This window comes from Hirundo rustica, chromosome 2, assembly GCF_015227805.2.
Source record: "Hirundo rustica isolate bHirRus1 chromosome 2, bHirRus1.pri.v3, whole genome shotgun sequence".
Taxonomy (NCBI): domain Eukaryota; kingdom Metazoa; phylum Chordata; class Aves; order Passeriformes; family Hirundinidae; genus Hirundo; species Hirundo rustica.
Window position 1 is genome coordinate 78721559 of NC_053451.1, and position 25993 is coordinate 78747551.

Consider the following 25993-nt stretch of genomic DNA (forward strand, 5'->3'; position numbering starts at 1 on the left):
TGGTATGCAACTGTGAATCTACAATATTAAAAAAGAGAGAAAATGTACTAACTTGCAGATGTGTTCGAACAAAAGACTTCTTCCCTGTGTAGTCAAAATTATTTCTCATCAAAAAGTACAGTAACTGTGAAGCTTCATTACGAATTGAACTCAGCTTGGAATTACAGTACTTCAGAATTTCATAGCACAGTGCAGAGCACATATCAGCTCTACCTTCATAAAATGTAGAAGGAAACTGAGGAAAAAGAAGAAAACAAATAATTTATTCATTAAAACTGGAGTCAAATCCTGATAAGCATGTCAAGAAAAACACAAACATATTCATATCCTCAAATTGTGGAAAAAACCAAGAGTTAAGAGTAGTTCATGACACAAAACAATTTTTACAGCAATTCAAAGGACAAGCATTCCACACTGTTGAGATCAGATCAGTCCTTATTCACCAATTTTTGGGATGTTAGTTCTTAAATCCTTACATAGTATATGGTTAACTAAAGAACTGGACAGGTACTTGAAGATGAATTTCTTAAAACTTCTTACCTTGTAAATAAGTGCCCTTAAAGCACTGAATACATTTTTCAATGCTGTTTCAGATTGATTCTTTTGAAGGAAGCAGAGGTATACATCAAATACTTTCTTCATCAGTGGATTATGTCCGTGATCAGTCAGTAGCTGATTCTTTAAAATGATAACAAAAATTTGGTTTTGTACAGCAATACATTTATAGTACTCTAAGAACACAGATCATCAAAAAGCAGGATGTTTAAAAAATATAACATCTATGGCACTATCAAGATGTTTAATAACACACACATACCCAAGTTCTAATTAGGTATTTCTAACACTTCATTGATTTTGCTTATAAAGGAAGTGTCTTCTGAATAGACTTAGAGAACACAATTGTTTTTATCAGTTGTTAATTAAATCCATTACTATTAAGAGCTTTTTGAGGGGCACACCCAAAGCATTAAGAGACTTTGCTAGCACTGCCTTTAGCAGCTCAGACAGGGGAATTTTCTCACAGCCCTATCTCCTACTACAACGTGACTCTACAAGGTCTCGTCCCTTCTGCAACTCACCTCGGTGCCCTCCACTCCTCCTTGTCATTACTGTGTCCAGGCCTCCAAAGGAGTGGAAAAGGGTGGCTTCTGACTGGACAGAAGGAGGACTTTTTCTACACTGAGGGTGCTGAGGCAAGGGGACAGGTTGCCCTGGGAAGCAGAGGATGCCCACTTCCTTGGAAGGCTTTTTCAAGGCCAGGCTGGATGGGGCTTTGATCAACCTGGCCTAGTGGAAGTTGTCTCTGCCCATGCAGAAGGGTTGAACTAGATGATCTCTGACAGTGACTTACTTTCCAAAACATCATATGACTCTGCTTTTACATATTTTAGTGCAGTTTATTAAATAGAAGCCCCTGATTCTCCTACCTGTTTTGTTTGGATCTTTGAAACTACTCTGGCATACTCTTGCCCACTTTCTCAATATACAACATACAGATAACCTTGAAGGACTGTAATTCCAAGCATGATGAGTTGATAACTAAAGGTTTAATGTTCATTCCTCTTTAAATCTTTAGTTAGGCACCTTAATTTTCAATTCAGTCACCAAGTCTGCAGACAGAACTGGCTCTAAACTCTATTAATTAAATTACCGGAAAAAGGAATCTCATTGTAAATAAGCTCATGTTTTTATAAGCAGATTAAAGATAAGACAATAAATTTGAATCTTCAAGCAAGAATCTGGATACGTTCCCCCAGTTAGAGGAGAAACAAGCTAGAGTTATCATCTTTCCTTTTTATGGCTTTGATTTTAAAGACTGGAAAAACCTCAGAAAAACAGCCGAGAAGGGTAAGTAAGTGCGTGTGCTATTCCACAGGAGAGCTACAGCAACTGATACAACTAAAAGAAGTCTTATTTGTGGACAAATGGAAAAAAGTTACAGAGGAGGAACACACAAATCACTGTTAAAGGAGTGCATTACTATTATAAGCAGCCAAGTTCAATATGAAAGTCTGAGAGTGTCCAATTATGTTTTTGCCATAGATTTTTCACCTCACATGGCCTCTAAAAGCCACTTTTACCACTAATATTAGGTAGACACCAAAGCTTCTAGAACAATTTTTAAGTTAGGCAGAGGAAGGAGCTTTTTCCATGTATTACTGGTGATGTATGATGTGTAGCTGAAGCCAAAGCATTTTGCTGTGAGATATCATCAGTTTTAAGTGAAAAAAACAAAATACAATGCTAGAGAAGCTAAAAATAGCCATGCTATTTAACTAGACTATAAAAAGACAATTTAAAAAATAGTTTTAACAAGCATTTCTTTTCAAAGATACTCATGGGAATAGTTAACACCAAGTCATGAACAAACCTTAAAAGCCATTGTGAATAATGATAGAGTGTCCAGAATTGTAATGCAAACTTCGGTGGCAATATTTGCTTCAAGTAAAGACTGGTGAAGGACATCTGCATCTGAATGGCCATAGCCTACAGAAATTCCAAATGAAGTGTAAGTGCTGGATACACGCATTTAAATGTTACTTATTTCCAAAAGACTTGCTGAACTAGGAAAAGATTAACAAGTAAAAAGCCTGACAGAAGTTAGTATTCAATACAGGAAAATAACTCATATGCATTTAAATAGTTTCAAATATGGTCAGATATTTATTCTAACATAATTTGTACAGGATCATAAAACACTTTAAGTAAGAATTTCAACAATAGGAGCATTAAACAGCAGTTAAAAAAAGTTAAATATTTCATATATAAGTACATGTATACACACACGTGTGTGTATATATATATACATATAAAGCTACAGAGTTTTATATATACACACACACACACACACATATATTAATAAGTACAGCAGCAGGATGAAGTTACAGCTGAAAATATGTAATTTTGGCAATTTAGTGATGTTACAATGGTCTCAAAGTTAATCACAAGTCAACCAGGATAAAAATACAAAATAGTAAGAATTGAAGGGATACAATCCCGTACTTATATGCAGTTTAACACCCAAGTAATGAATTCTGCTCTTGTAGCAAAACAGTGCAGTAGCTCCATATTTAATAAAAACATTCTATCACTTCTGACCCCATAGTGTATTTTAGTAATTTTAAAAACATATCCTGCTTCAGCACTGATAACAATGTGTCACTTATGTTCCCTAACACTGGTCATTAAGCACCAGATTGACCGTGACTGGGCTGCTTTATAAAAATTTGGTCTGGGTCACGTTTATATGTTGGATTTACAGACAACTTAGCATCCCTAAATCAATGACAAAGATGACAAACTTGTTGAGATCAAGTAAAGAACAGAAGAAATGCCATACTCTTTTCTAATGAGGCTTAGCCACTTCCTTCTGCACCTTCTTGCTTCCCTGGCTGAACTTAGCATGTCTATTGGTAACCACCAGTTTCTTTAGATTTATACATTCTTTCTTGAAGCACAAAACTATACTGAAATTTCTCAGAGATGAAAGGCATCACTTATACCACTATTGCAGTTCTATTTCTAGCTTATGTGGTTAGAAAGGGAGAAAATAAGTTTAGAATTTACACTAATAGACAACTATCTTGCCAAAGAATCTTGATTTTAGAAACAAGTAAAGCAACTATTTCCACTAGACACTTCCTTTCTTTGTGTGTCCCACACAAAATATTTACAGGATTATTCAAGCTCTGAATTCTGCTTTGGATACATGACCAAAGAAGACTGACAGCTAAATGAAACTGGAAGTTAACAACAACAAAACCAAAGATATAAAAATCAATTTCACACTTGATGTGATTTTTACAGCAACATGTTTTCAATTTGTAAAACCTTGGTCAATACAATGTGTAATATCCTGATATTTATTAACTGTCCATTAAAAAAAAAAAAAACACAACTATTATCAGTTTATACAAAGTTATGTGAATAAGACACCTTCCTTCATTATTTTCTTCAGTTGGAAAAGAACAGAAAGTTTCTTTTTACATAAGCATGCGTGTCTTAAAATCTTTCAGCTCACTGTTTCCTAAAACATCAGTAAACATTGCCAAGTTCTGAAAGTATGAAATCTCTTTGCACAGGGCCATGTTATCTGTTTCTCAGAGATCTTTTTTTAAGCCAGTCATTATCTGCAAAGTATTATACTGCACCAAATGTGTAGCCACACAAAAGGCTTTCTTTTGTGTACCAACAAACATGTAGAAATTATGATGATACAGCAGCAGCAGACTGATTGCAAGGAAAAAAAAAGTAATTACCACAGACGTACTTGTCTGACGTTTTAAAAAGAAGCAATTGCACTTCTTACATTTAAACAGATGAGATAACGCATTTATGAATAGAGAGGTTTTGTGGGTTTTGTTTTTTTTTTTACTTTTACACAAGACAGTGTGATAAGTCTTGTGCAAGTAGGCTACATTTTGCTTTATATTACAGAAAAAGAGCTAAAAGATTTTAAGGGACAGTTAGATACGCTTTGAGAAATCAAAGAATGAACACAGTGAAAATACGGTTAACTCAAATAATTGTTTTACTGCACACAACTCTTTTCAGTACCAGTGATGTATTTTATTGCATTAGTCAACCAGTTTCATTGTTTTTTGAAGCTGAAAATTGAAAAATGGTGCTTTAGAATACTTCACATACAGTATATTGCAATTTAGAAGCAGAATGTTTAAAAAGATAGGCCACAAGCAGATTTAGTTTTCAATACAGCAGTCTATACAAGCTGACTTCAACCTGATTAAATCTTACCATTGTCTACAGAAATTCCAAGAATACTTGATATCTTTCTCACACTGAAAACAGAAAAATCACTTCATTATTGGACGCTTTTTCACTTCCAGACAAACTAAATCATGGGTTCACAATCTTTGAAGAAATTCTAAGAAACTTATTCCTCCTTAGAGGATGTCAAAACATGGAGATATGGTCAGAATACATATATTTAATTTTAGACTAGCAATTTATAAGACCATGTAGGAGAAAAAAAAAAATTTAACCTTAATAAAGCAAATAGAAAAAAAAAAACAAGTAAATTTTGTAACTACGTGCAGCACGAGTTTGAGGCGTACGCAACTAAAAGAAAATACGAAAATACAGTTTTTTAAGGTGCACTGTAGTTAACCACGCTCCATGTTATGGCATCAGCCAGCAGTGATTGCTCTATCACAAAGCAGAGAACAGACCATCGATTGCTTCCAGCTATTCGTTTGACCTGGAACAGTAAAAGTCATTGGGATGCACTGGTGTGGCTCTGGGACCTGTCTCTGGTGTTGTGGTACTGGCTGAGGATGACAGATGTTATCATGTCATGAGACTTACTGTGGTTAAAAGTGAGAGAGTTATCCAGGCTGCTCAGCTGCTGCAATCTGGCATGCATCATTCCTGTTCTGTTACGGGAAACAGGCAATGTCTGAGATTTTCGATCATGAACTATGGATCCTAACCCCTCCTGGTTCCTGCAAGATGGGTGAAATGGGATAGAAGCAAAAGTTAGACATGTCAAATTGCAGCAAGACAGGAAGTGCTGTTAGTTAAGCACAAGAAGTTTTGTAGAAAGAATTACAATGCGACCTATTCACTGTTTTCTTTATAAAACAAAAATAGGTAGCTTAAAAAAAGCATCGCAGCAAGCTCTTTCTTAAAACCTCAAAGCATGAAAGCAAAAGCACACAAGCAGCCACTCTTGAAGTGCTGAATTTACTTCAGAGCTTTTGGGAAAAAAAATATTTGAAAACATAAATATTCTGAAAATATTCAGAACCCAAAACTGAATCCTCTATTTTGATTGCAAAATTTTAGCAAAAAAGTTAAGACACACAGCAGTAGAATTAGAAAGCACACATGCAACAGGAGAGCAGGAATTATCTGAGATAGTATGATATACTTCTTACCCAAGCAGGAAGGGAGAAGAGCCATAGACTTTGTTAAAATTTGCAGCAATTAAATAAAGAAAACAGAAAAGTGATCTGTGTTAGCAATCAGTACAGGCTAACTTCCTATTGTGTACCACCACCAGAGCTGATGAAAAATGAAAACCAGTGCTTGAATTGCAGAATTCCCTGCTCCCTTTCATTCTCTGTCATTTGTGTATTTTAAGAGTATGTGCATTGACTGTGATATACTTCAGTGTAGTGACAATGTGAAAGACATGAAAGTTACATTTACTGAGAAAATTCACAACACCAGATGCTTTCAATAGCTCAACATTTTGAACATGAACATGCAGCACACAGACCAAGTGATCAGTAAACAAAAAGGAAGCGTGGTAGTGTCCTCTACAAACTAGTCAAACAAAGCAGTTGAAAGATTTTTTACAAAAAGCCTGAAAATTACAGACTCCTGTAAATCCAGAGTTTGATGTACACTTGAACACAAAGATCACAATCAAAACTTTAAGAAAGCCAGATTTATTTTTGATTTTTTTTAGGTTATATGAACTTTTTTTTCCCCCCAGAAAAATCTCCAAAAAGATAGTCAAGTTTGTAGAAGATTCACATTATCTAAATTAAAACAAAAACCCCTAACATTATAGTTAGAATGCATTACCATCCAAAGTCAGCAACAATTTTCTCACTGAGTTCAAGAGGGCCAGTATTTTAACCACGCCAGTTTAATTATAACAGTATTTCCCTGTCAACCACAGCATAAGGCCTAAAGAAGCTTCTACCTTTTGCTCCATTAAAAATCACTTTGCATTAAAAAAAAGTTATTGCAAAGATATTAAAATACATTAATACAAGTTTCTGACTCCACAGATTTTCTTCAGACTTCAAATTTAAAAACAGCAGCATTGGAAAGTTCACTACTCACCTTCAAGAAAAAACACTATATATTCAAAATTTCTAAAACATTTTAATTTATGTGGTTCTATGGCCAACTGAATAAACAAAACATCATAAAATTTATTTCCCAAACACATTATTTCAAGGTAAAAGATAGCATTTAAGGGGAGGATTTTAAAGTCATCGTTAACAAACAGCTCACAGATCATTCTTAAACAAACACCAGACTTCCAGACAGGATACAGATTTGTTAATATGATAACCAATTACTTACTTCAAACTCTTACGCATCATTTCTCAGTAACTCTTCTACTTGTGTAATTTATTTGTTACAGAGGTTGAAGGCATATCTTACACAGTGTAATTATTAGCAATCAAGACAGTGACATTTAAATTCCACACAGTACCTGGCTATGTATCGTTTTCCCATGTACTGGAACTGATGTAAGCACACTCTGCAGAGAACACAAATGAGAGAAGCCACAATTAAAAAAAAAACTTTTCTAGATTTATGCATGCTGGAATTATTCAACAATTATTGCTTACTTTAAACTCCTACATCATGAAAGTTCTTTATTTCTCGCAGCCTTAAGATTCCCCTCTAGACCCCCAGAAAAGAAAAGGCAAATGTCTCACAGTCAAAGTTATCTACAAATGGACAACAAGCTAGGGCAACTAACATGGAAGAGTGAAGCAAAGAGATAACCAGACATTGCCAATTTTCACAAATTTTGTAAGTTGTGTGTAAGTGCTCAAAATAAGGGCAAAACATTTTGCTCCCCTCCACGCTAGTCTAAACTCACTTGGCTACAAATAGGCATTTTTTGCTTTGTTAGCTTTTATTTAAGGTCTCCAGATTCTAGAATAACAACAGAGTTTCTGAAAGAAATATTTTCAAAAAGGAACATGCTTTTATAACTAGATGATAACAAAGACAAATTAACAACAAAAAAATTTCATTTAAAAAGTAATCTATGTTACTGGTAAGTGCACAACTCTAATTACTAATTAACTAGAAGTCATATTTTCAAGTGAAGAGAAGTGGTGTGAGTGGAGGCTGTAATACTGATTTTATTTTACTCTTTTCACACCGTAAATATTTATTCCAATAATACAGAAAACAATGCAACATCCCTTGTTCCTCCAGTAAGATGTTCTAAAAGCTCTTCTTTAAAGCGTAAAGCCACAATGAAAGCCAGTTTACAGGCTCTGTCTTTTGTGAGCCAGCTGAGAATGAGAGAAAAGACTGCCTTATTGCCTCTTCAACTCAGCTCCATTTTTTACTGAGACCTTGAGCAGCTTAGCTGCCTCCAACCTGCCAAGTCAGAATGATGCCTTGAGTTTTAGCTTTCATATTTGCAGATTCTGCGCTGCCTAGGAGTGTAGATCTGAGTCTCATATGAAGTGTCAGTAAGCTCTTCCCAGAGTGGGCAGACAAAACAAATCCTTTTCCTGCTGAGGACCAAGGACAACTTTCAGCCCAACAGCACAAACAACGGTGAACTGAAGAGAGAAACGAGAAGGATGAGACCTCACAACCTGAAGCTGTAACTGGACAATTAAACCCCAGTATGCAAAGGGACCAAAACTTCTAAAAGTGTAAGGTCTCCTCCTAACCAGTCATTGATTTTTGTGACCATTCTTGGTCCACCCTGGGTGTAGCCCTGGTCAGGCCCTGTCCTGCCCAAGGTGGATCCTGGAGGCCTTTCAATAAATACTTTATTCCCTAGCTCTGTCCAGTCTCTGTTTCAGGTCAGCCTTCCCAAGGCAGCAGAATAGTGTCTGCCTTCCCCAAACTTGTCATTCTGAGCACAAAATAACCTCAATTCCCCTTTCTGATATCTTCTTTTTCAGATTCTGTTCTTCAGATGGAGAGCAAGGTGATGATAACAAATAATGGACTCATCCTGTATCTATTCCCTTACAGAATAGCAGAGGACCCAAGGGATGCTAAGAGCACTGTTCTGAAGTTACACAATTCAATCAGTTTTGCTATGCAACCACATATTTGCTATTTAAGAGTTGATGTTACAAGATGCAATTTAATGCAGAAAGTTCCTCTTCCATGAGCACTGCAATACTCTGAGCACTACTTGTTCAAGAACTTCCTGAGATCCCTTCTGCATAGCCCAATTTCAGAGAGAGACTATTGTGGAATTGGACAGACATGCAATTGTGGACATCCAGTGAAGGACTTCTGAACAGATCAGGACAATATTACTTAAAAAAAACACCAAAAAAACCCTCCTGAAAAAACATTTATGCATGCTTACATTCACAGTCATGTTGTTAACAGAACAGCAAAAGACACAGCTGCACGGCAAGCACAACAAAAACTTACTCCGTAATCGTGAAAAAGTCCATGAGTTCAGATTTTGTAGCCTTGTTCCAATATGTAAACAATGCATCTAGGAAAATGAATAACAATTTAAAAGATAACAATTACTATTTGAAGTTTTCCTTAGAGCTGATTATTCAAATGCACATATCAATTCTCCAAATGAGTTTCTGCAATATGATGTTAATTAATGAACCCATAATGCTCCCATCCAATTTCATATTTTACATAGTAATAATTGTGTAGCCTCTAGTGCCTACAGCCCTGTAACAATGTAAGACTTCAGAATATCTCAGACTGTTAGTTCTATAACTTGCTTCTTTACAGATTGGTCCCAACATTTTCTTTTTAATTACAATTTTTTTTTTCTTTGATCTCAGACTGGGATGATTCCAAGATGTATGATCCTAACAAACAATAAGATGTGCCATTCATGCCGTATTTCTATACCTCTGTAACCTTCTCCAGGATAACATGACTCTTTCAAAAATTCAATGGATCATCTCACAAACATCCCAGGAGAGCGAAGAAACACTAACATCCCCATATTCCAGAAATAGAAATATATACAACAATCAAATCATTTGGTTCCTTGTAATACGGCAAGTTCTGCAGATCAGAGGAATGAACTAGCCCAAGACACTTCTGCAGAATAATGAATTATACTTCACCTCTGTTTACCAAACCACTGTACAATCACACACAAATATTCACTTTCTTAAAAAGTCCTGTAGTTGACCTCACACTTTGAATAAATAATGAGTTACTTAATGCTTACAAGCTTTCAGTCAGAGTTTGAGTTATCACACGTAATTGTAAAACGCAGCAACCATGCTACCTACACCTAAAATATTCTGCTGATTTTGAAAAGTTATTGAATATCAGGCACAAATCCAGCAAATTATGCTGAATTTATAAAAAGCAGGAGGAATTACCTACCGTCTGACATGCTTCTTAAAATATGAAGGAAACACATCAGCAGACTTTTGATCTCTGCTTGGTCAAGTTTGTCATATCGAACAACAGAACTTCCTAAAGTGCTACTCTGTTGGTTCTGAAAAGCAAACAGATGTATTTTGGCTGGAGTTCTTAAAATGACAACAAACTAAATTGTTTTCAATTGCTTTAATAATTCCTGCAACAGAAAAAGGATCTCAGAATGGAGACAAAAATGTTTCCTGTAGAGACAGGTCACTAAAGCACACGTTACACACACGAAGTATACCAAATTAAGCCTCTTTGTTTGCTTGTTTTTAATTCCTTCTAGGTATATTTCCCCACCCCCAGGAGCAAAAGGAAAAGCCACCTCAGAGTGATTATTAAACAAGTCAACTATACCTAGGTACTCACATGGTAGAAACCAAGCCTGCCCCTTCTGCTTAGATTGAATACTTGAAAACCAAATGCTACTGTTAGGTGATACATATATGCTCCTTCGCTTTTCAAGAGACTTTATGCTGAACTGTAGACAGGACTGCCTCTACAAAATCTGTTTCATTTAAAGATGTAAGAACCTCAAGAAAAACATACATTAAAGGCAATAATATGCATTCTGGAAGACTAACTACTGCTAAGTACTTGCTCTTGCCCTCCCCACCTCCCCAACATACAAACAAACAAACCCAAACAAAAGCAAAACCCTCTCCCTGTTTCATTTTTTAATGTAATTCCTACATTTGTGGGAAGTTTGTTGGCAACCCACAATACCATCATCTACGCAAAAAGAAAAAAGCTCCATAGCTGGTCTTTCAAAATGTATGCCACCTAACAAATAGGAAAAATAAAAATTGTAAAAATATATAAATTGAACTTTGGGCAAAGACTTGTAAAAAAATAATTTCCATACAGACAAGTGTTAGAAAATCCTCAGTCTGAAGCTTTTATAAATATACTTATAAACTTTTGTTTAAAGTATAAACTGTGCCCTTTAAAGTGCCTAATTCTCACATCCAATATGCCACTTCTGCAAATGGAAAATGAACCAGATATTTAGTAACTTTTCTGTAAAGTGAACGGCCTGGTATAATTGATCTGTACAACTCTTACTATAAAAAATTTACAAATACAAAGGTAGACTCAAGGGAGAAAAGCAGTTGGTTTCATAAACAAAGCAAGAAGTGACATTTGAACAACCCTTCCTGGAATACTCCTAAAAGCACGAGACATCCTATCCACGAAGGAACATTTCACAGCCATCACAACCATTGACCGCTGAGCCCTTTTTACGCATTCTGTTGCATTAAAGACTTCCTCTAATAAAACAATCTTGTAAATCTGATACCAGTAAACTTGTAAATCCCATACTAATCACGGAAAGGATGCACAGTGAGAGCCAATGTGAAACTCTGATGAATACTAGCCAGAAGTTACTGTAATTTAGGAGGAGGTGCACACCTCTATAAGCCCAATAACTGCCCATTCTAAAGACCTCAAAAACTGTTTATCTTTGCAATATCTCTAGTGAACAAGGAGGTGCTACTTACTCTACAGCTTTTTGGATGCTATAACAGAGCAGGCAATCAATGGGTGACAGAGCAGAAACAAAATTCCAGTTTCCTACCCTTTCAGAAACTGCCCAAAGCACTAGATAATACTCCTACTAAGACTGTTGAACATATACATGGATAAAATAGGATGACAGCTGCTCAGAAGCTTAGTTTAAAATCATGTCAATAACCTATAAGGTATGCACATATTGAAATAGAAACTGATATACTTCCAGTCTATTCTGATTCCACAAGCATAATGCTACAGATTATTCTGAAAGAAAATTAGAACAAAAACATGGCTCTTCACTATCATGATATCAAGCAATGAGCAAAAAATTGGAGATAACATGCACTGAACAACTGATCTACTAGAAAGAAAGTTCAGAAAGCAACAAATAAGAAGCCAGGATCAAGTCTTATTTGGGGAAAATATTAACAGCATGCAAAACATAAATCCTCTGTTACCTAAACTGGCAGACCAGAGTAGAATTTTCAAAGGATGTTGATTCCTTTGAAAACCCTTTTACTCAGTGAAAACACTACACATTAGTAATTAACAACATGACAACTAAGTAATAGATGACAGCATTGCCATTTAGCAACAGTGTATACCAAGTGTATACCAAGTATAACAGTGTATACCAAGACATTAATTACCTTGGTCAGAACCAAAGAAGAACTTTCAGTTCTATCAAAGACCCCAAGACTCAAATTCCGCAGTTATTTAAACTGATTGGATTTTTTATACTTAAACTAGACCACATGCATGTACTCCAGGTTTGACATTTGGAACATATTTTACACGGTCAAATTGCATATACTGGGTTTGAGATTCAACTGTTGCAAAGAAGTGGCAAAACTACTGACCACACACTTCACTCAGAAGCTCAACTATACCAAGCACAAAAACCAGATACTTCTTGTAACTGAAGAGAGAAAGTAGTATGCAAAATTTTCTCTGGCAAAGCTGGGATTGTCAGAAGTGAAAAATCCATAGTAACACGGTTTTTCTTTGGAGGGTGAAAATTTTCTTCTTCTTCTCCGTTTGGGCGCAAAGCATGAGCAGAGTGCCTTCGGAGCAGCTTCTCCCTCTGCCACACGAAGGCATGTCAGGGTCAAGGGGAAAAAGGTAACATGTTGTGACTCTCACAACCAGAGCTACGAGAACGAAACGAGATCAGTATCGACACAAACCCGACAAAGACAGGACTGAACACCTCATAGCTGCTGCAGCCAGAGCTCCTAATTTGTAACAGCTTTAAAGAGAGCCGGTCTGGAAAAGTCAAACTAAGACAGAAGAAATCACCCGGAGAAAGCGCAACCGGGTTTTTCAACATTTTAAAAATACTAAGTATATTGAGCACAGAAAGGGATGGAGTGATGGTCTCCACAAAATCAAAGAAGCTGTTCTAACTAGAATTCAGTCCTCTCAAGCAAAATTCAATATACTTCATCCAGTGCCTTTCTCTAGCAAAGGAAACAACAATGGCTTGCTTTTGTCTCTGCATTGAAAATCTGTTTGCATTTTTTGTGAAACAGCTCAGTAAATGCAATACAAAAGGAGTTAACAAGATAATTACTTCACAAAAGATTTATATGAAATACTGCTCTGAAGTTATTCTAGAAAGCCCAATCACAGTGGAGATCAGAGAAGTTAACTTCTATGAGATTTAGGATGAAATTTTAGAAATACACTTTGAGAGTTTATCTTAGTTTGTTTTTGTTTTTTATTTACCTTGTCAAGAGAATTGCTTTTGTCACTGTGTCTTTCTGGGAGACTGTTTCCTGAGTCTGTGCTGATAAGAGAGCCTCTTGAGTCAGCATTCCTCACACTATTAATATTTGGAGTTGATGTGGTATATGGGGAAGCTAAAAAAAAAATAAAACCACAACCCCAAACAACATAAAAATCTCAAACAATACATACAAGTCACTCCATAGTTAAGTCAGACTTTTAAAATCACCATATATTCTTTAAGACGGCAAATAATTAATTCCATTTAGTTATTTTTAATGAAGACAAACTTTTAGAATTTCAGCAAAGTCTATATGTAAGCACATACACACAGACTTAGGTACAACTGTGTAGATACATGCAATACATACACACTTCCATGACGAAGCATGTCTATTAAATTTAAAAAAAACCAACTTTTCCCATTTTTTATATCGTAACTATCACCTTTAACAGGGGAAAAAAAGCAGTCTTGCTCCAGAAAATAGCTTTAGTTTCATACAGAAGAGCAAACCCCAAAAGATCCCAAAAGACAGATTCCATGTGCAGACTGAAAAAAATAAAACAGTTCCTCTTTAATTATTTTATTTTACTTTTTTTTAAGTGCTTACCAATGCCAGAAATAACACCAAACAGATCTTTAGGAAGATTGTTATCCAATGTGTTTCCTGATTTTTGTGGTGTTACTAACTGACTTGCAGTTGGCAAAATCTGTGCATCATCCTTCGTGCTCTGTTTGGAAAAGAGAGGAAAATGTGATTACTTTCCTATATTATGGACTTAATGAATGTAATACATCTTTTAGAGAAATCTTTGTTGAATATTTTTTCCTCAAATTTTAATTTCGAAGAAATATGCTCAAAAGAATGGAGATGATCAGATATTTGCACAAGCTTGGGATACCCTAAAACTTAAGATACCCCAGGAAACATTGAAGAAATTAGTATTAAATTGAATTTTAAACACTGTAAAACAGATTATTTCAAAAAGACTCATATTATTTTATTTCAAATACCCAAATATTTATCTTGTTTGAAGAGTTTGGGAGACTTTTTTTCTTAATACTAAATGGAACACAACAAGATAAGGACAAAAGTAAAATACCTAAATAATTAAATCTTAGATTCAACAACTGTATGCAACCGTATCAATATATACCCTTCACAAATTACAATTTAATTAATTCTCCTGGAGCCCATTTGCATACAGCTCTTTCAAAATTAGACTCCTTTAGGGTTAAGTTCTTCTCTAATTTCTAGAAAATTACCATTCTTCTTGTAATACATTTGTTTCAGTGTTGGACTGCGTTGAAAAATTGCAGAATTCTGAAGCTTATGAAGCTCCATCTTTGCCAAGAGTATGCAGTGTTTCATACAGACGTTACCAATAATTTATGATAAAAACCAATTCAGAATACCAAACAGAAATTGTCACTCACATTGCTGGAAGGGTTAACAGGAAATGGGGACACATCTTTCACATTGATCCGCTGAACATTTTCTATGAGCAGACCAAAGAGTGGCAAATACATGGTGGCTATTCTTGCTTGATGGCCCTAAATAGAGTTCAACAGTTCATTAAAAAAATTACAGTTCTAAGTTTAAAAAAAAAAAAAACCAAAAAAACAAAACAACCCACTTCATAAATATTTGCCAAGCCAGAGCTCACATTTGTAAATTCATCAATGGCAAAAGCAGTGGTCATCACTGTATTTCCTGCTAATTTACAGAAGATCAGCAAATTTTATTTACTGTCTGAATATAATGCAGAAAAACTCCGAAATTAATGCAATTTCAGCTAAGATTACCCAAGTAACGTAATATTATGTTAGCTTGCTTGATGACTTAATGATAAGTTTCCTTACAATTTTTGGCTTGTCCACAGCACCACTGATGTTAAAAAGAGTCAGAAAATTAAAAATCACTCAAAATTTACCATAATGACTTGTAGTTTTCTTATACCCATTTCAAAAATAATAGATGATGGAAGGACAGCTGCAAAATATTAAGAACTAATACTTAATGAAATGAAGAGCTTAAAACACACTTGTAAAAATCTGATTACTTTAGGCACAGCAGTTAAGAGCACACTGTGCTAAAATGCAACCCCACATATAATTATGTTAAAAGGTGCTTTGTCATCTCATTTGGTAAAAAGATGGAATTTGCAGACAGATTTTGATACAATTTTCTCCACAGCCTAAATAGAAATAATTTTGCTGAAAATCAACAAGGGTTTCTTCTACGAAATAAATAACTTGCTGTATGTGTGCTCACCTGAACTTTATTATTTTGTACTACTAGCACAGCAACAGACTTACCCTGGTAGCGTATCTGTCGTCAAAAGAATGCTTTATCATCAAATTCTTGAGCACACTAATGGCAATCTGCCGCACATCTCTGAACTCTTGCAAGGCATTGCCCACCTCCCTTAGAAGCAGTCCAACCAAGAAGTGATTTTTACAGAACTCATCCGTTAATGAATAGTCCAGCTGAAGGTCTGGAAGGAACATGCAAATTTCGTGTAAGGAATGGTTGTATTTAAATCAATTTATCAATCAGCTTAAGGCTGAAGTAAAACCCAACACATTAGACATAGCAAAGTCAAACCGCTCCCTCTTCCAAGTATTTTTCATGTAATAAAAGAATCCAGGTCATTTATGTCTTGAATTTTTGACATCTTAAGAGAAAATTGAGCTTGAAGGGCTCTAATAAACTGAATTTATTAGAATGTATGTATGTTTACAATGTTGGCTGAGGTGTCCAAGAGTTTCTCATGTTCACTGTCCTTGCTCAATACAGTAATCAAAAGCCAGATGCTAATCTCAAAGCACTTCCATTTTCCAAAGAACTCTCTCAGTAAGGGAATCCCTTTAGTCAGAAAGAAGCCTATCTGAGACAGCACAGCCATTATACAGACATTTTACAGGCGTTCTTGTAACTCACTTAAGAGCCAGCCACATCACCTGAGATATCTCTTGCTCAACACACCAAAACACAGCCAGAAACACTTCTGATAAAGGCCTTCTTTCCTGGCTGAACTCCTAGTTCCCAGGGAGCATTTTCTTCTTTATTGTGCAATCAGAAACACTGTCTTCTCTAGTTCTGCTAAATTTTAAGGTTCCCTAAGCCAGCAGCTCATAGTCTCTTTTCTATGGGAAAATTTATGCAGTGTTATTATCCAAGACACTCCTGAAGGCTGAAAAACCCAAAGACAGAAAGAAGTTCTAAGCAGATGTTCAGCTTGTGGTCTCAAATCTTGCTTTATCTTGCTCTACCTTGATGAAAGTGTTAATTAGTGATACTCAGCTTTACTAACTAGCAGAATCGACAGATTAAATATTTCAGAAAAAAAAAAGCCTATTCTATTAAAATATATTAAGCAGGTTTACTCATTCCTTGTAAAAGCACCTTCCTTGTCTCTGTTTAGTGATTTCTGCTGTAGTTCAGTGCCTGGAAAAAATTAATGTGTCTTCACAGCCACAGAAGCAATAGCTAACATATGACTTGTTTTGGCACAAGACTGGATGTACGAGGAACCCAGCTGGGCCACACAGGACTTTCACAACTGAGCTCTACACACAACAAAAAAAAAAAAAGAAAAAGAAAAAGAAATTTAAAAAAAAAACCACCACCAACAAAAAAAGAAACCACAAAGTGGAAATGAGAACAAGCTACAAAACAGGAATATAGAAGTATTCAGGCCAGGAAAGCCAAAGCTCAGCTACAGCTGAAACTGCTAATGGACATCAACAACAAGAAGAGCTTTTACCATTACGTTAGCATTAAACCCCTGAATAAGGAAAACATGGGATATTTGCTAAATGGCGACTGTGATTTAGAGACAGTGGGCTTGGGTAAGGCTGAAGTACTCCATAACTTTGTTACTTTATCCTTCACTGACATGAATCCAGGCCATAACAGTCCAGAGGCTATCTTCAAGAAAGACAATTAGCACCAGTGGATAAGGATCAAGTCAGGGATTTCCTGAGAGACCTCCAGTCATGCAAATCCACGCCGCCAGATGAGACACTAGGAGAGTTAACTGATACCACTGGAAGATTGCTCTCTATCCCCTTTGTTAAACCATGGTGAAATCATTTTTCACCAAGTGAAGGAGCAGAGTGTGAGTGGGGATGGCCAAAATAAATTTACCCAGGGTAAATAATATTTTAAGACTGGTCTGTTTGAAGGGGAGAACAGCAGATGTCGACATGGTCATTGTATCCAAGCTGGACATTTCAGTCGAAGTGAAGAGATACCCAAATGTGAAAAATAACTGTGGATCACTGGGCTCAAAAGCTGGAGGTTAATGGTTTGTACCCTACTCAGAGACAGCTGCAACAGGAGTTTCCCGAGGACTTAATATTACTTCATCAAGAACCTGGAAGGGGAGATGGAGTACACCCTCATGAAGCTTGTGGATAGGTACAGTCCATTTGGTCAAAGAGCAGAGCTGCCTTTCAGAAGAATTTAGATTCTACAGAAATGGCAATCAAATTCCATAAGGATAATACAAAATTCTGCACCTGGGATGGACAAACTTCCTGCAAGGGCATCAGCTGTAGAAGGACTAGCACTTCTAGAGAAAGGAAGGCCTACCATGATCAAAGCAGAAAATTGGGCTACAGACCTACTCAAGTCCCTTTAAACCCGAATAAAAGTATGAAAAAAAGTTGACCATGTGTTTCTTTGAAAGATTATTCTGCAACCTAAGCACTTCCTTTAACTTTCAATGGAAGGATTGAAACTTTAGACTTCTATTTAACAATTTCAAGCTTTCCATCATCTTACAGACCTGAAGTTACACAGTGTACACATCTAATAATAAAAAGCTGACACACAAGAAATATGCCATACACTGCTTTGGAAGAATTTACCTTGGTATCTCTGAACTCTGCCTTTTCCAAATGGCATTGGTAGATTCAAAGGTATATAGTGTTCATGATTACAGACTACACGAAGAAATTCAAATTTGAATTCAAAAAGAGCCTGCACAAAAGAAAGTATAAATTAAACAACTGATGTACTGGTTTGAATAACATATTAAAAACAAATTTCTAACACAAAAGGGTGACTCATTTCAGTCTTGAACTGTGTTGGATATAGACCTGTCAAAGCTTCACATGTCAGCAAAAAATAAATCCAGAATTTACTTAACAATATATTATATTGTTATATAATATCATATAATATGTTATATAATATATACTGTATGGTATATAGTATATATTATCATACTTAACAACTGGTCTTATTTACTATTCCCATTGTCCAAAGCTTACAACCCTATTACGTAGTGATGTAAGAAAAGTTTGGACACACACAACAGAAATCCTTTGGGCATCTTATACATGATTTACCCACTCCACTAAGTGCAGCTTAAGACATTCAATATCAGCTCCTCCAATTTCAGACTTCTTGCATTCATGCTTTCAATTTCTGCTTAGTGTTGCGTCTCCACGCCCCACTACTTCTCTGATTCACACACTCTAGAGTGGCAAAATTGCACCTGAAGATGTGAATCAAAATAGGAAACAGTGGTTTGATGGGAAAAAAAATGCTCTAGGCACAGAGCAGGGACTTCTAATGTAACCAAGAAAAGTCTGAAGACTTAAGGCAGGACTTTATCCCCATGCATCAAGAAAAGACAACACTTAAAAATAGCTTCTTTAAAAACACCGAGTACCTTCGGATCTCCTGGGGCAAAGCAGCTGATGTAGTTATTGATTTGCTTGAAAACAAAGCCTCTATCCATAAAAGTGAAACACCTCTGGGGAGAAGAAGTGAAACCAAGACAGAATTGATTTACTACAGTCTCTGCATTCAGTAATTATATTTCTGTATTTAATAAGTTTATTTTCCAAACACATTATTGACATTTCAGTTTGAATATAAAAAATAAAACATGCAAACTAAATATATGTGTACATATATGAATACCAACTTTTTTCCTTAGGAGTGCTGATCTTAAGTCACAAATAAAAAGCAGTTTGAAAAGAACTCTCTCTTGATAGAAATGAAAATGTCATTCCACTAGAAGTTTTATTTACCATTTCAGTTCCCATCCTTTTTTCTCCCTTGTAAATATTATTGGTTGAAAAATGAGAGACACTGAAAGTCTTTCCACATAAAATGCATGCAAATAAAGCAGTACTGAAAACTTGCAGGATTCAAAGGAAACCCAGATGAAATTTTTAAAGGAAAAAAAAAAGAAAAAATACCTTTTGAATAAAATCTAAATTAATTTCTTAAGTGACCAAATTACTGAATGGATGTCATCTTGATTACAGAAGATGCAAATTATACTTCAATGCATTTTAACATAAAGGGACATAAAATTATATTGAAAAGGCTTTATGCATATTCAGCTTTATATGAGTTGGCTTTAAGATTCTGTAAAATCCATACAGAAGCAATATTATTGAAAGAATAACCACAGAGTCCAAATCTCTTGTGTACCTACCTTTATAAAGGCAGCCAGGCTATGGTTTGCATTTTTTGAGGCCTCTGGATTGTCTCTGTACTTCTGAGTGATGTGTGGCATTAGCATATTAACAACTGTTTCCACTGCATGATGAAAGGAGGCAGAAAATCTCTGGTTTCTCAACAGCTAGAAATTAATTCAGATGCAATATTAAATATGATTTATAACACTAGGATATATCAGAACATTTACTTTAGATAACACATAGATAACCTGACAGGGAGAGAGGAAACAGAAATGAGAACTTTCTCATTTTCTAGACGGAATGGGGAGAAGGATCATTTGTTTAAGAGAAAATATTATAATGTGCACTAGCATCCATTACTGAAATTCAAGCAAGGCAGTCTTCGATGACATAAACCACATGTATAAAAGTTTCTAAGTTTAATGCATTACTATTTTTATATACTGCAATAAACAACACAAGCTTCAGAATAAGAGAGAATCTTTTAAGTTTACCCATCTTCCTCTCCAAAGCAGACACCAGCTGGTTCACATATACTGACTACATTATTAGACAGTCTCCTCTGTCTTGAAAAAAAAATTTTTGCTGTTCTGCAACTATCTTGGTAATAACTGCTTTCACCATTGAGGAAATTGTCATCCATGCTTCTTTCTTTCTCTTACTCCTCAGCAACTTCAAAATCTTGGCTCTTCAGGCATCAGAATCTTACTATGTGTGTTTTTAAGCTTCCATAATCAGAACTCTTCTCTCTTACTTTTTGGTAGTCTGCCAATTAGCTTAAAACATTTCCCCTTCATTCATAATTTCTTCCTTTCCACTCACCACCTATATTATCTTCATCAATGAATTTGTACACTCTGACAATGTTATTGGTCAGCAAGTGCTCTTCAGCTTTTTGGCACTGCAGAGCCTCTTTTATTTCTCTACTTCTTACAACCTTTAGTAAAGATTCTGTCTTTTGTGTGAAGAGACTTAATGACATGTGGTGTGAGGCTGATGACATTGACAAAAACTGTTTCAATTGTACGGTCATTGTGTCTTTTCTTTGTGAAAACTGAAATCAAAGCATACATGTGGTCTAAGTACTTTTATTTAAATAGTTTTTTTGAACTACATCAAATCCAGCATTCCTAGACAAAACAAGTCATTGTCAATGACCCGCAAAAATCAATGATTACACAATTTGCTTCCTTTGTGTTTGAATTGTGGTCCAAAACCTCCAGCTCTAGCTTTAAAAAAATTTAAAAATAGACATTAAGGCTGAAAAAGATCCTTTTATAAATATAAGCAGCACTCATGCATGAAATAACAAATAAGAACTAAAGACTGTGTTGGTGAGTATGCCAGTGTCCTACAATGCCCTTCAGTCTTGGTTGGACAGTAATTAAACATAATTCTTGCCATAGAAATAATTTTGCTGCACACAGAAATACATCTTTTTGTCAGGTATCATAAGCAGCAAATATCTGAGTGCATATTGCATTCATTACATTATCTAACAAGGCAGAAAAGATCTAGCTAAATAATTTGTATTTAAGGGGCTTGTAAATCAAGAAGCAATGTTAAGGGGTGAGAACACCTGCAAACTCTACTAAGTTCTGCTCCTCTCAGAGGAGGTGACAATGAGGTTAGCTGAACTGGGACTCGAACTCTACTGATCATACCACAGAGCACTAAGTGTAGAACTGTAAAGCTTTTTTCCTGATCATTGTACAGTTATTTTTTCCCTCACGTACTTCATGTTTCCAGTTGCATTTTAAATACACAGTGAAAATAGTGATAACAATATCACAACTGCCTCATGCTACTCAGCTGAGACTGCTGTATACTTGAAGCTTTCAAGATATGCTTCAAACCAAAAGCAAATAAACTAAAAAGTTGTCAGCAATGCAAAAAACACCACTTATAGGCTAAGCTTGTAAAAAATGCATTTCTAAAGTTTTAGTATTCTCCTTCCAGTGTAGGAAATAACACAAAATTAAATATTGATGCTTCTTACTACATACAGAAGACTAAATTTCATGAATCACTGTTCTCAGGGTCATTTAATACCACAGCTACAGTACTGCTCAGGAAAAAAGCCCATTTTTTTTGCATAGTGCTTACATCAAAGTCCACAGTGCTACCTACTATTTCCAACTTCTTTGTACCACAAGAATTACAAATTCCTAGTAGAGAGTCTAATGATTTACACAGACTGCTCTACTGTATGGATTTTAAGGGTTTCCATTCTTTTACATTAATGCTGAATCCAGCCCTGTAATTTTTTCTGTGTAATATTTCAACTGATTTCTCCTGCTGCCTCTTTCTCTCCCTTTCTTTCTAATATGCAGTAAGAAATGTGACTGAAGAAAGAAGAGACCATATAGATCTACCTGCGAATATTCTCCTGCAAAAAGTGACATACCTTCACTTTAGAGTTTTCTATCAAATGTTGAGCCATTGACTTTATCAAAACTTCAAAGAAAAACCATGAATACTGTAGAGAAAAGAAAACATTCAGTAAGATTGCCATATGCATTCAACAACTGTTTTAATACTTAGTTCCTGTTCTTCAGTTATGACTAGACAAGAACATAAAGTACAGTTCAACACATACCTTAAGCAGCTTGTTACTTGTAAGAAAGTCAGCAGATGGCTTTAAAATTGTTGTCATTGACTTTGTCAACTCTTCATGTACTGTCTTATATTCAGAAGCAACATAGGGCTCTGCTTTATATGCATACTTGGGGAGGAAAAACAGAATTAAATATGAAATTACGGCATAATACTAAGTAGATGCAACCGAATTTAAATATATTCTTTCTTAGGGAAATTAAAAAAAGGAAATATTCAATTTACTTTTACCTACCTTCACATAAGATCTCAGGTAGCTATCCAAGCCTTCTTCATGACACTGAGCAACAATATGGATAATAACCCTAAACAGAAGCCAGAAAACAAGTAAACCTATAAAGAAAGCTGTGATTGCAACAGCAAAAATGCTACTCTGTTACAGATTTATGTGATAACCCAGTCATCATGTAGACTCTATGAACCACTTAAAATTCTTTACCTTGTCACATTGACTGCAACTTCCTCTTGAGTTGCTCTGGTGAGAACTCTGAACAACTGGTTTAGAACAGTTGGCAGGAAAGCGATCATCACATGGCCTTCCATAGCATGAAGGCTCTAAAAGAGAGTAGCAATACTGTCACTCCTGTGAATCAACAGCATTTAAATCAAAAATTCTGAAACCATAAAATTTATTGCAAGCCTTTTTCAAAAATACAAGCTGCTTACACCACTTGGTGTTTATTACCAAAAATATGGCATAGAAAGCAATTGAGGATATTGGAAAACACAAATATTTACTAAATGTTTTCTACAGGAAAGTAAATTAGAAGTCAGGTGTTATTAACAGCATTTTGGAAGGACTTATGTGTACTTTTCTATCGAAATGCACTCTATGTACTGATTCAGTGAAAAGTCTGTCCATGCGCCCACAGCTCACCAAGAATGACATTGGTTATTTTGGTATTCCATCCACCAACACAGACATTTAGCAAACAGATGTTCCACAGAAACATGCAGATTTCTTACCTGTGCTAAGTGCAATATTAATTACACTAGTTACTGCTAAACAACAAACTAGCAACTATGTTAAAACCCAGGATGAACTACAATCCGTAACTACCCATTGGAAATCGGAGACAGTGAATTATTAAAGACAATTTCTTCCTGATAGGCCTTTGCATTCCATCACATACAAAAGATCCTACAGACATAACCACCCTAACAGAAAAGGCAGTGTATGAAATTCATCCTACAAAGTATTACGCCACAAAACTCCCTGGAATTAAAGGGAATTTGACAAAAAGAATGTATTTGATGAACACGCATGCAGACAACAAATGTCAAACATTTCCATTTAGCGTTGTCTTGTCTCTGTTTGCCTGCACATCCATGCTATGCAGGAGACAAAGTGGTCTTTCTTCCTACATGATCTCTGTCAGAAAAAAATTGAAGTGGAAACCATGCACTCTATTGATCTAATCCTGAAAGAGAACTGAAGAGATGACAATGATGACCTTCTAAGCAAAATTTTAGAAAAATCAAGAGTTGTGATTCCTCACAATTTCCATACACAGTTCAATTTGATTATTTTGACAAACTAAGCCATTAGTGTTTTGAAATTACCACTCATAAGGCTGATCAATACGGTCTCATTATTTCTTTGTGGTTTCCTCTTCCACTGCAATTGTAAATTTATTTAAGGCAGCAAGTATCTTTGTGGGTTTTTTCCACAGCAAATTCCATTAATATGAGTCATAGTCACAGTACTAATTCTCACACTGAAAAATGAGACCTATTAAATGTCTGAAGCACCAAGGTTTTGCAAAAGCATAAATGAATTATATAATCTGTTATTCACTGCCATTTTATACCTTAAGATATTTTACAAGATCTGTTCCTAGTGCACGAGCTCCGGACTCTGTTTTTTGACAGTACTCAAAGAAATTATGCAAGTGCTGGTCCTGTCAAAGACAAAAAGAACAACAAATTAAACAATATCGAACATTACTATCTACAATCCATTAAAATATTTGTATGTATAAATACATATCTTTGTCCATAGATTCGATTTTCAAAAATAATAGTTGAAATGCACTACTCTGAAGACTTATTAAGCCTCATTTTTTTAAATGAAATTTCAAGTGTTTTTTGAATACCCATTTTAAAAACTGCCACCTATGTTTGCTTCCTACTGACAAGAAGAAAATAGCATACTTAATTATCCCAACCAATCATAATATGTTTTCTATGAAAAGGTCTAACAGGACTCATTTGCTTTGCAGACATGTCAGTAAACAGCTTTTAGACAATTATGACCTCTCATCTAACTGGAAAATTCAGACTGGAATGGATGACAAGAGACAAAAGGCTCATGCCTTGAATAGCTTCCATTTAAGATCTTCTGTTTTTCACATTTCATGTAAAAGAAAGAGACCATGAGAAAAGCCCAAAAGACAAAAAAAAGAGATGAGCATACTGAGTTTAAGAATCTTCCCATATATTGTATATGCATACTATAAGCATACATAATTCCTAAAAAGTTCTCCAATTAAATTTGTTTTATAACTCACCTGCGTATACACAGTTGACACCAGATGAGTGGATATTTTTAACAGTTGTTTGCCTCCATCTACCCATTTAATTTCAGGACCAGAGTGCTGCACACACACGAGGGGGAAAAGTAAAATAATGTAGCAGTATATTAAAGTAGAACAATTAACAGTACCATTAACAACACTTCTTCCGAAAAGAAAAAAACAAGTTGAAGAAATGCAGTGTGCAATGAATAAAGTCATAAAAAAACCAAAATTATGCAGGCAATATTTCCAAAAGCATTTCTGAAGCTTAAAATGTTTTTTACAAGTCCCACAGTATTTTCCTTGATGGCTAACAAACTTGATTCTCTGCGAGTCACAGATTTCATGTTTCCCCTACAACCCTGCAAAGAAACTTCTGACTAGAGAGAAATATTTACTGGTTTTCTCAGAAAAATAACACAAGGATTTCCACAGATAGTCACAAGGTTTAAAACTTATGTTTAAAACTTATGAGAGGTAGCAACCAGTCCTTCCTTCCCATCCCATTCCCAAAGAACTGAGAATGAGAATGCTGACCCTGACAGCCAGTTAGGGAAAGATTCTATTGCTAAATCTACACCTAGTTATATTGGTCCTAACCTTCTACCCACGGGCATGAGCAGAGACAAACAGCAGAGGCATAAAGAATACACCTACAACGTGAGAAGATGAAAGATGTGAAGGAGATGATGGTTGGAAAGCTTACAGCAGAGTTTAAAAAAGACCAGGTGGTAGGACAGGAGGAGAGCAGCAGCTCTTGCTGTTGATTTTAGATCTCCTCCTCCAAAATTAGTCAATTTTGTCTCTGCATTTCAATCTCTTTGTCAAATTCCCTATCACATTTTTGGTTTGTATCCTCCTTGGTATGATTTTTATTGCTACAATTATGCAAGCTTTCTGCTTTGAAAAATACAACCATAAATTTTACTTGTGAAATATAGAGATCACAAAAATCAAGATGTGAGAATAAGACTTGTTCAGGAATAAAGGACTTACTGAAAGGAGACAGCATGAAATGCTAAAAAAAATTTAGTAAAGGACTTCAGATTATTTGCATACC

At 35.5% G+C, this 25993-nt stretch overlaps 1 protein-coding gene across 13 annotated transcripts in view; it reads right to left on the bottom strand.

Annotated features, from left to right (window-relative positions):
- Positions 1 to 25993, bottom strand: part of DOCK9 (dedicator of cytokinesis 9) — a 114381-nt gene that overhangs the window by 17348 nt on the left and 71040 nt on the right. For 5 of the 13 annotated variants that reach the window (XM_040056116.2, XM_040056117.2, XM_058419438.1 and 2 more), the window contains exons 22-41: positions 24928 to 25014; positions 24229 to 24318; positions 22857 to 22972; positions 22653 to 22722; positions 22401 to 22526; positions 22209 to 22280; positions 19816 to 19962; positions 19039 to 19122; positions 18230 to 18341; positions 15671 to 15849; positions 14789 to 14905; positions 13962 to 14082; positions 13351 to 13484; positions 10066 to 10180; positions 9130 to 9196; positions 7196 to 7243; positions 4756 to 4799; positions 2372 to 2487; positions 541 to 678; positions 53 to 235 (exon numbers count right to left, since the gene is read on the bottom strand). In XM_040056116.2, coding sequence (XP_039912050.1) covers positions 53 to 235; positions 541 to 678; positions 2372 to 2487; positions 4756 to 4799; positions 7196 to 7243; positions 9130 to 9196; positions 10066 to 10180; positions 13351 to 13484; positions 13962 to 14082; positions 14789 to 14905; positions 15671 to 15849; positions 18230 to 18341; positions 19039 to 19122; positions 19816 to 19962; positions 22209 to 22280; positions 22401 to 22526; positions 22653 to 22722; positions 22857 to 22972; positions 24229 to 24318; positions 24928 to 25014 — 2166 coding nt within the window. Of the gene's footprint in view, positions 1 to 52; positions 236 to 540; positions 679 to 2371; positions 2488 to 4755; positions 4800 to 5325; positions 5463 to 7195; positions 7244 to 9129; positions 9197 to 10065; positions 10181 to 13350; positions 13485 to 13961; positions 14083 to 14788; positions 14906 to 15670; positions 15850 to 18229; positions 18342 to 19038; positions 19123 to 19815; positions 19963 to 22208; positions 22281 to 22400; positions 22527 to 22652; positions 22723 to 22856; positions 22973 to 24228; positions 24319 to 24927; positions 25015 to 25993 lie in introns of all 13 variants that reach the window. The other 8 variants (XM_040056110.2, XM_040056104.2, XM_040056109.2 and 5 more) reach the window with 2 other exon arrangements.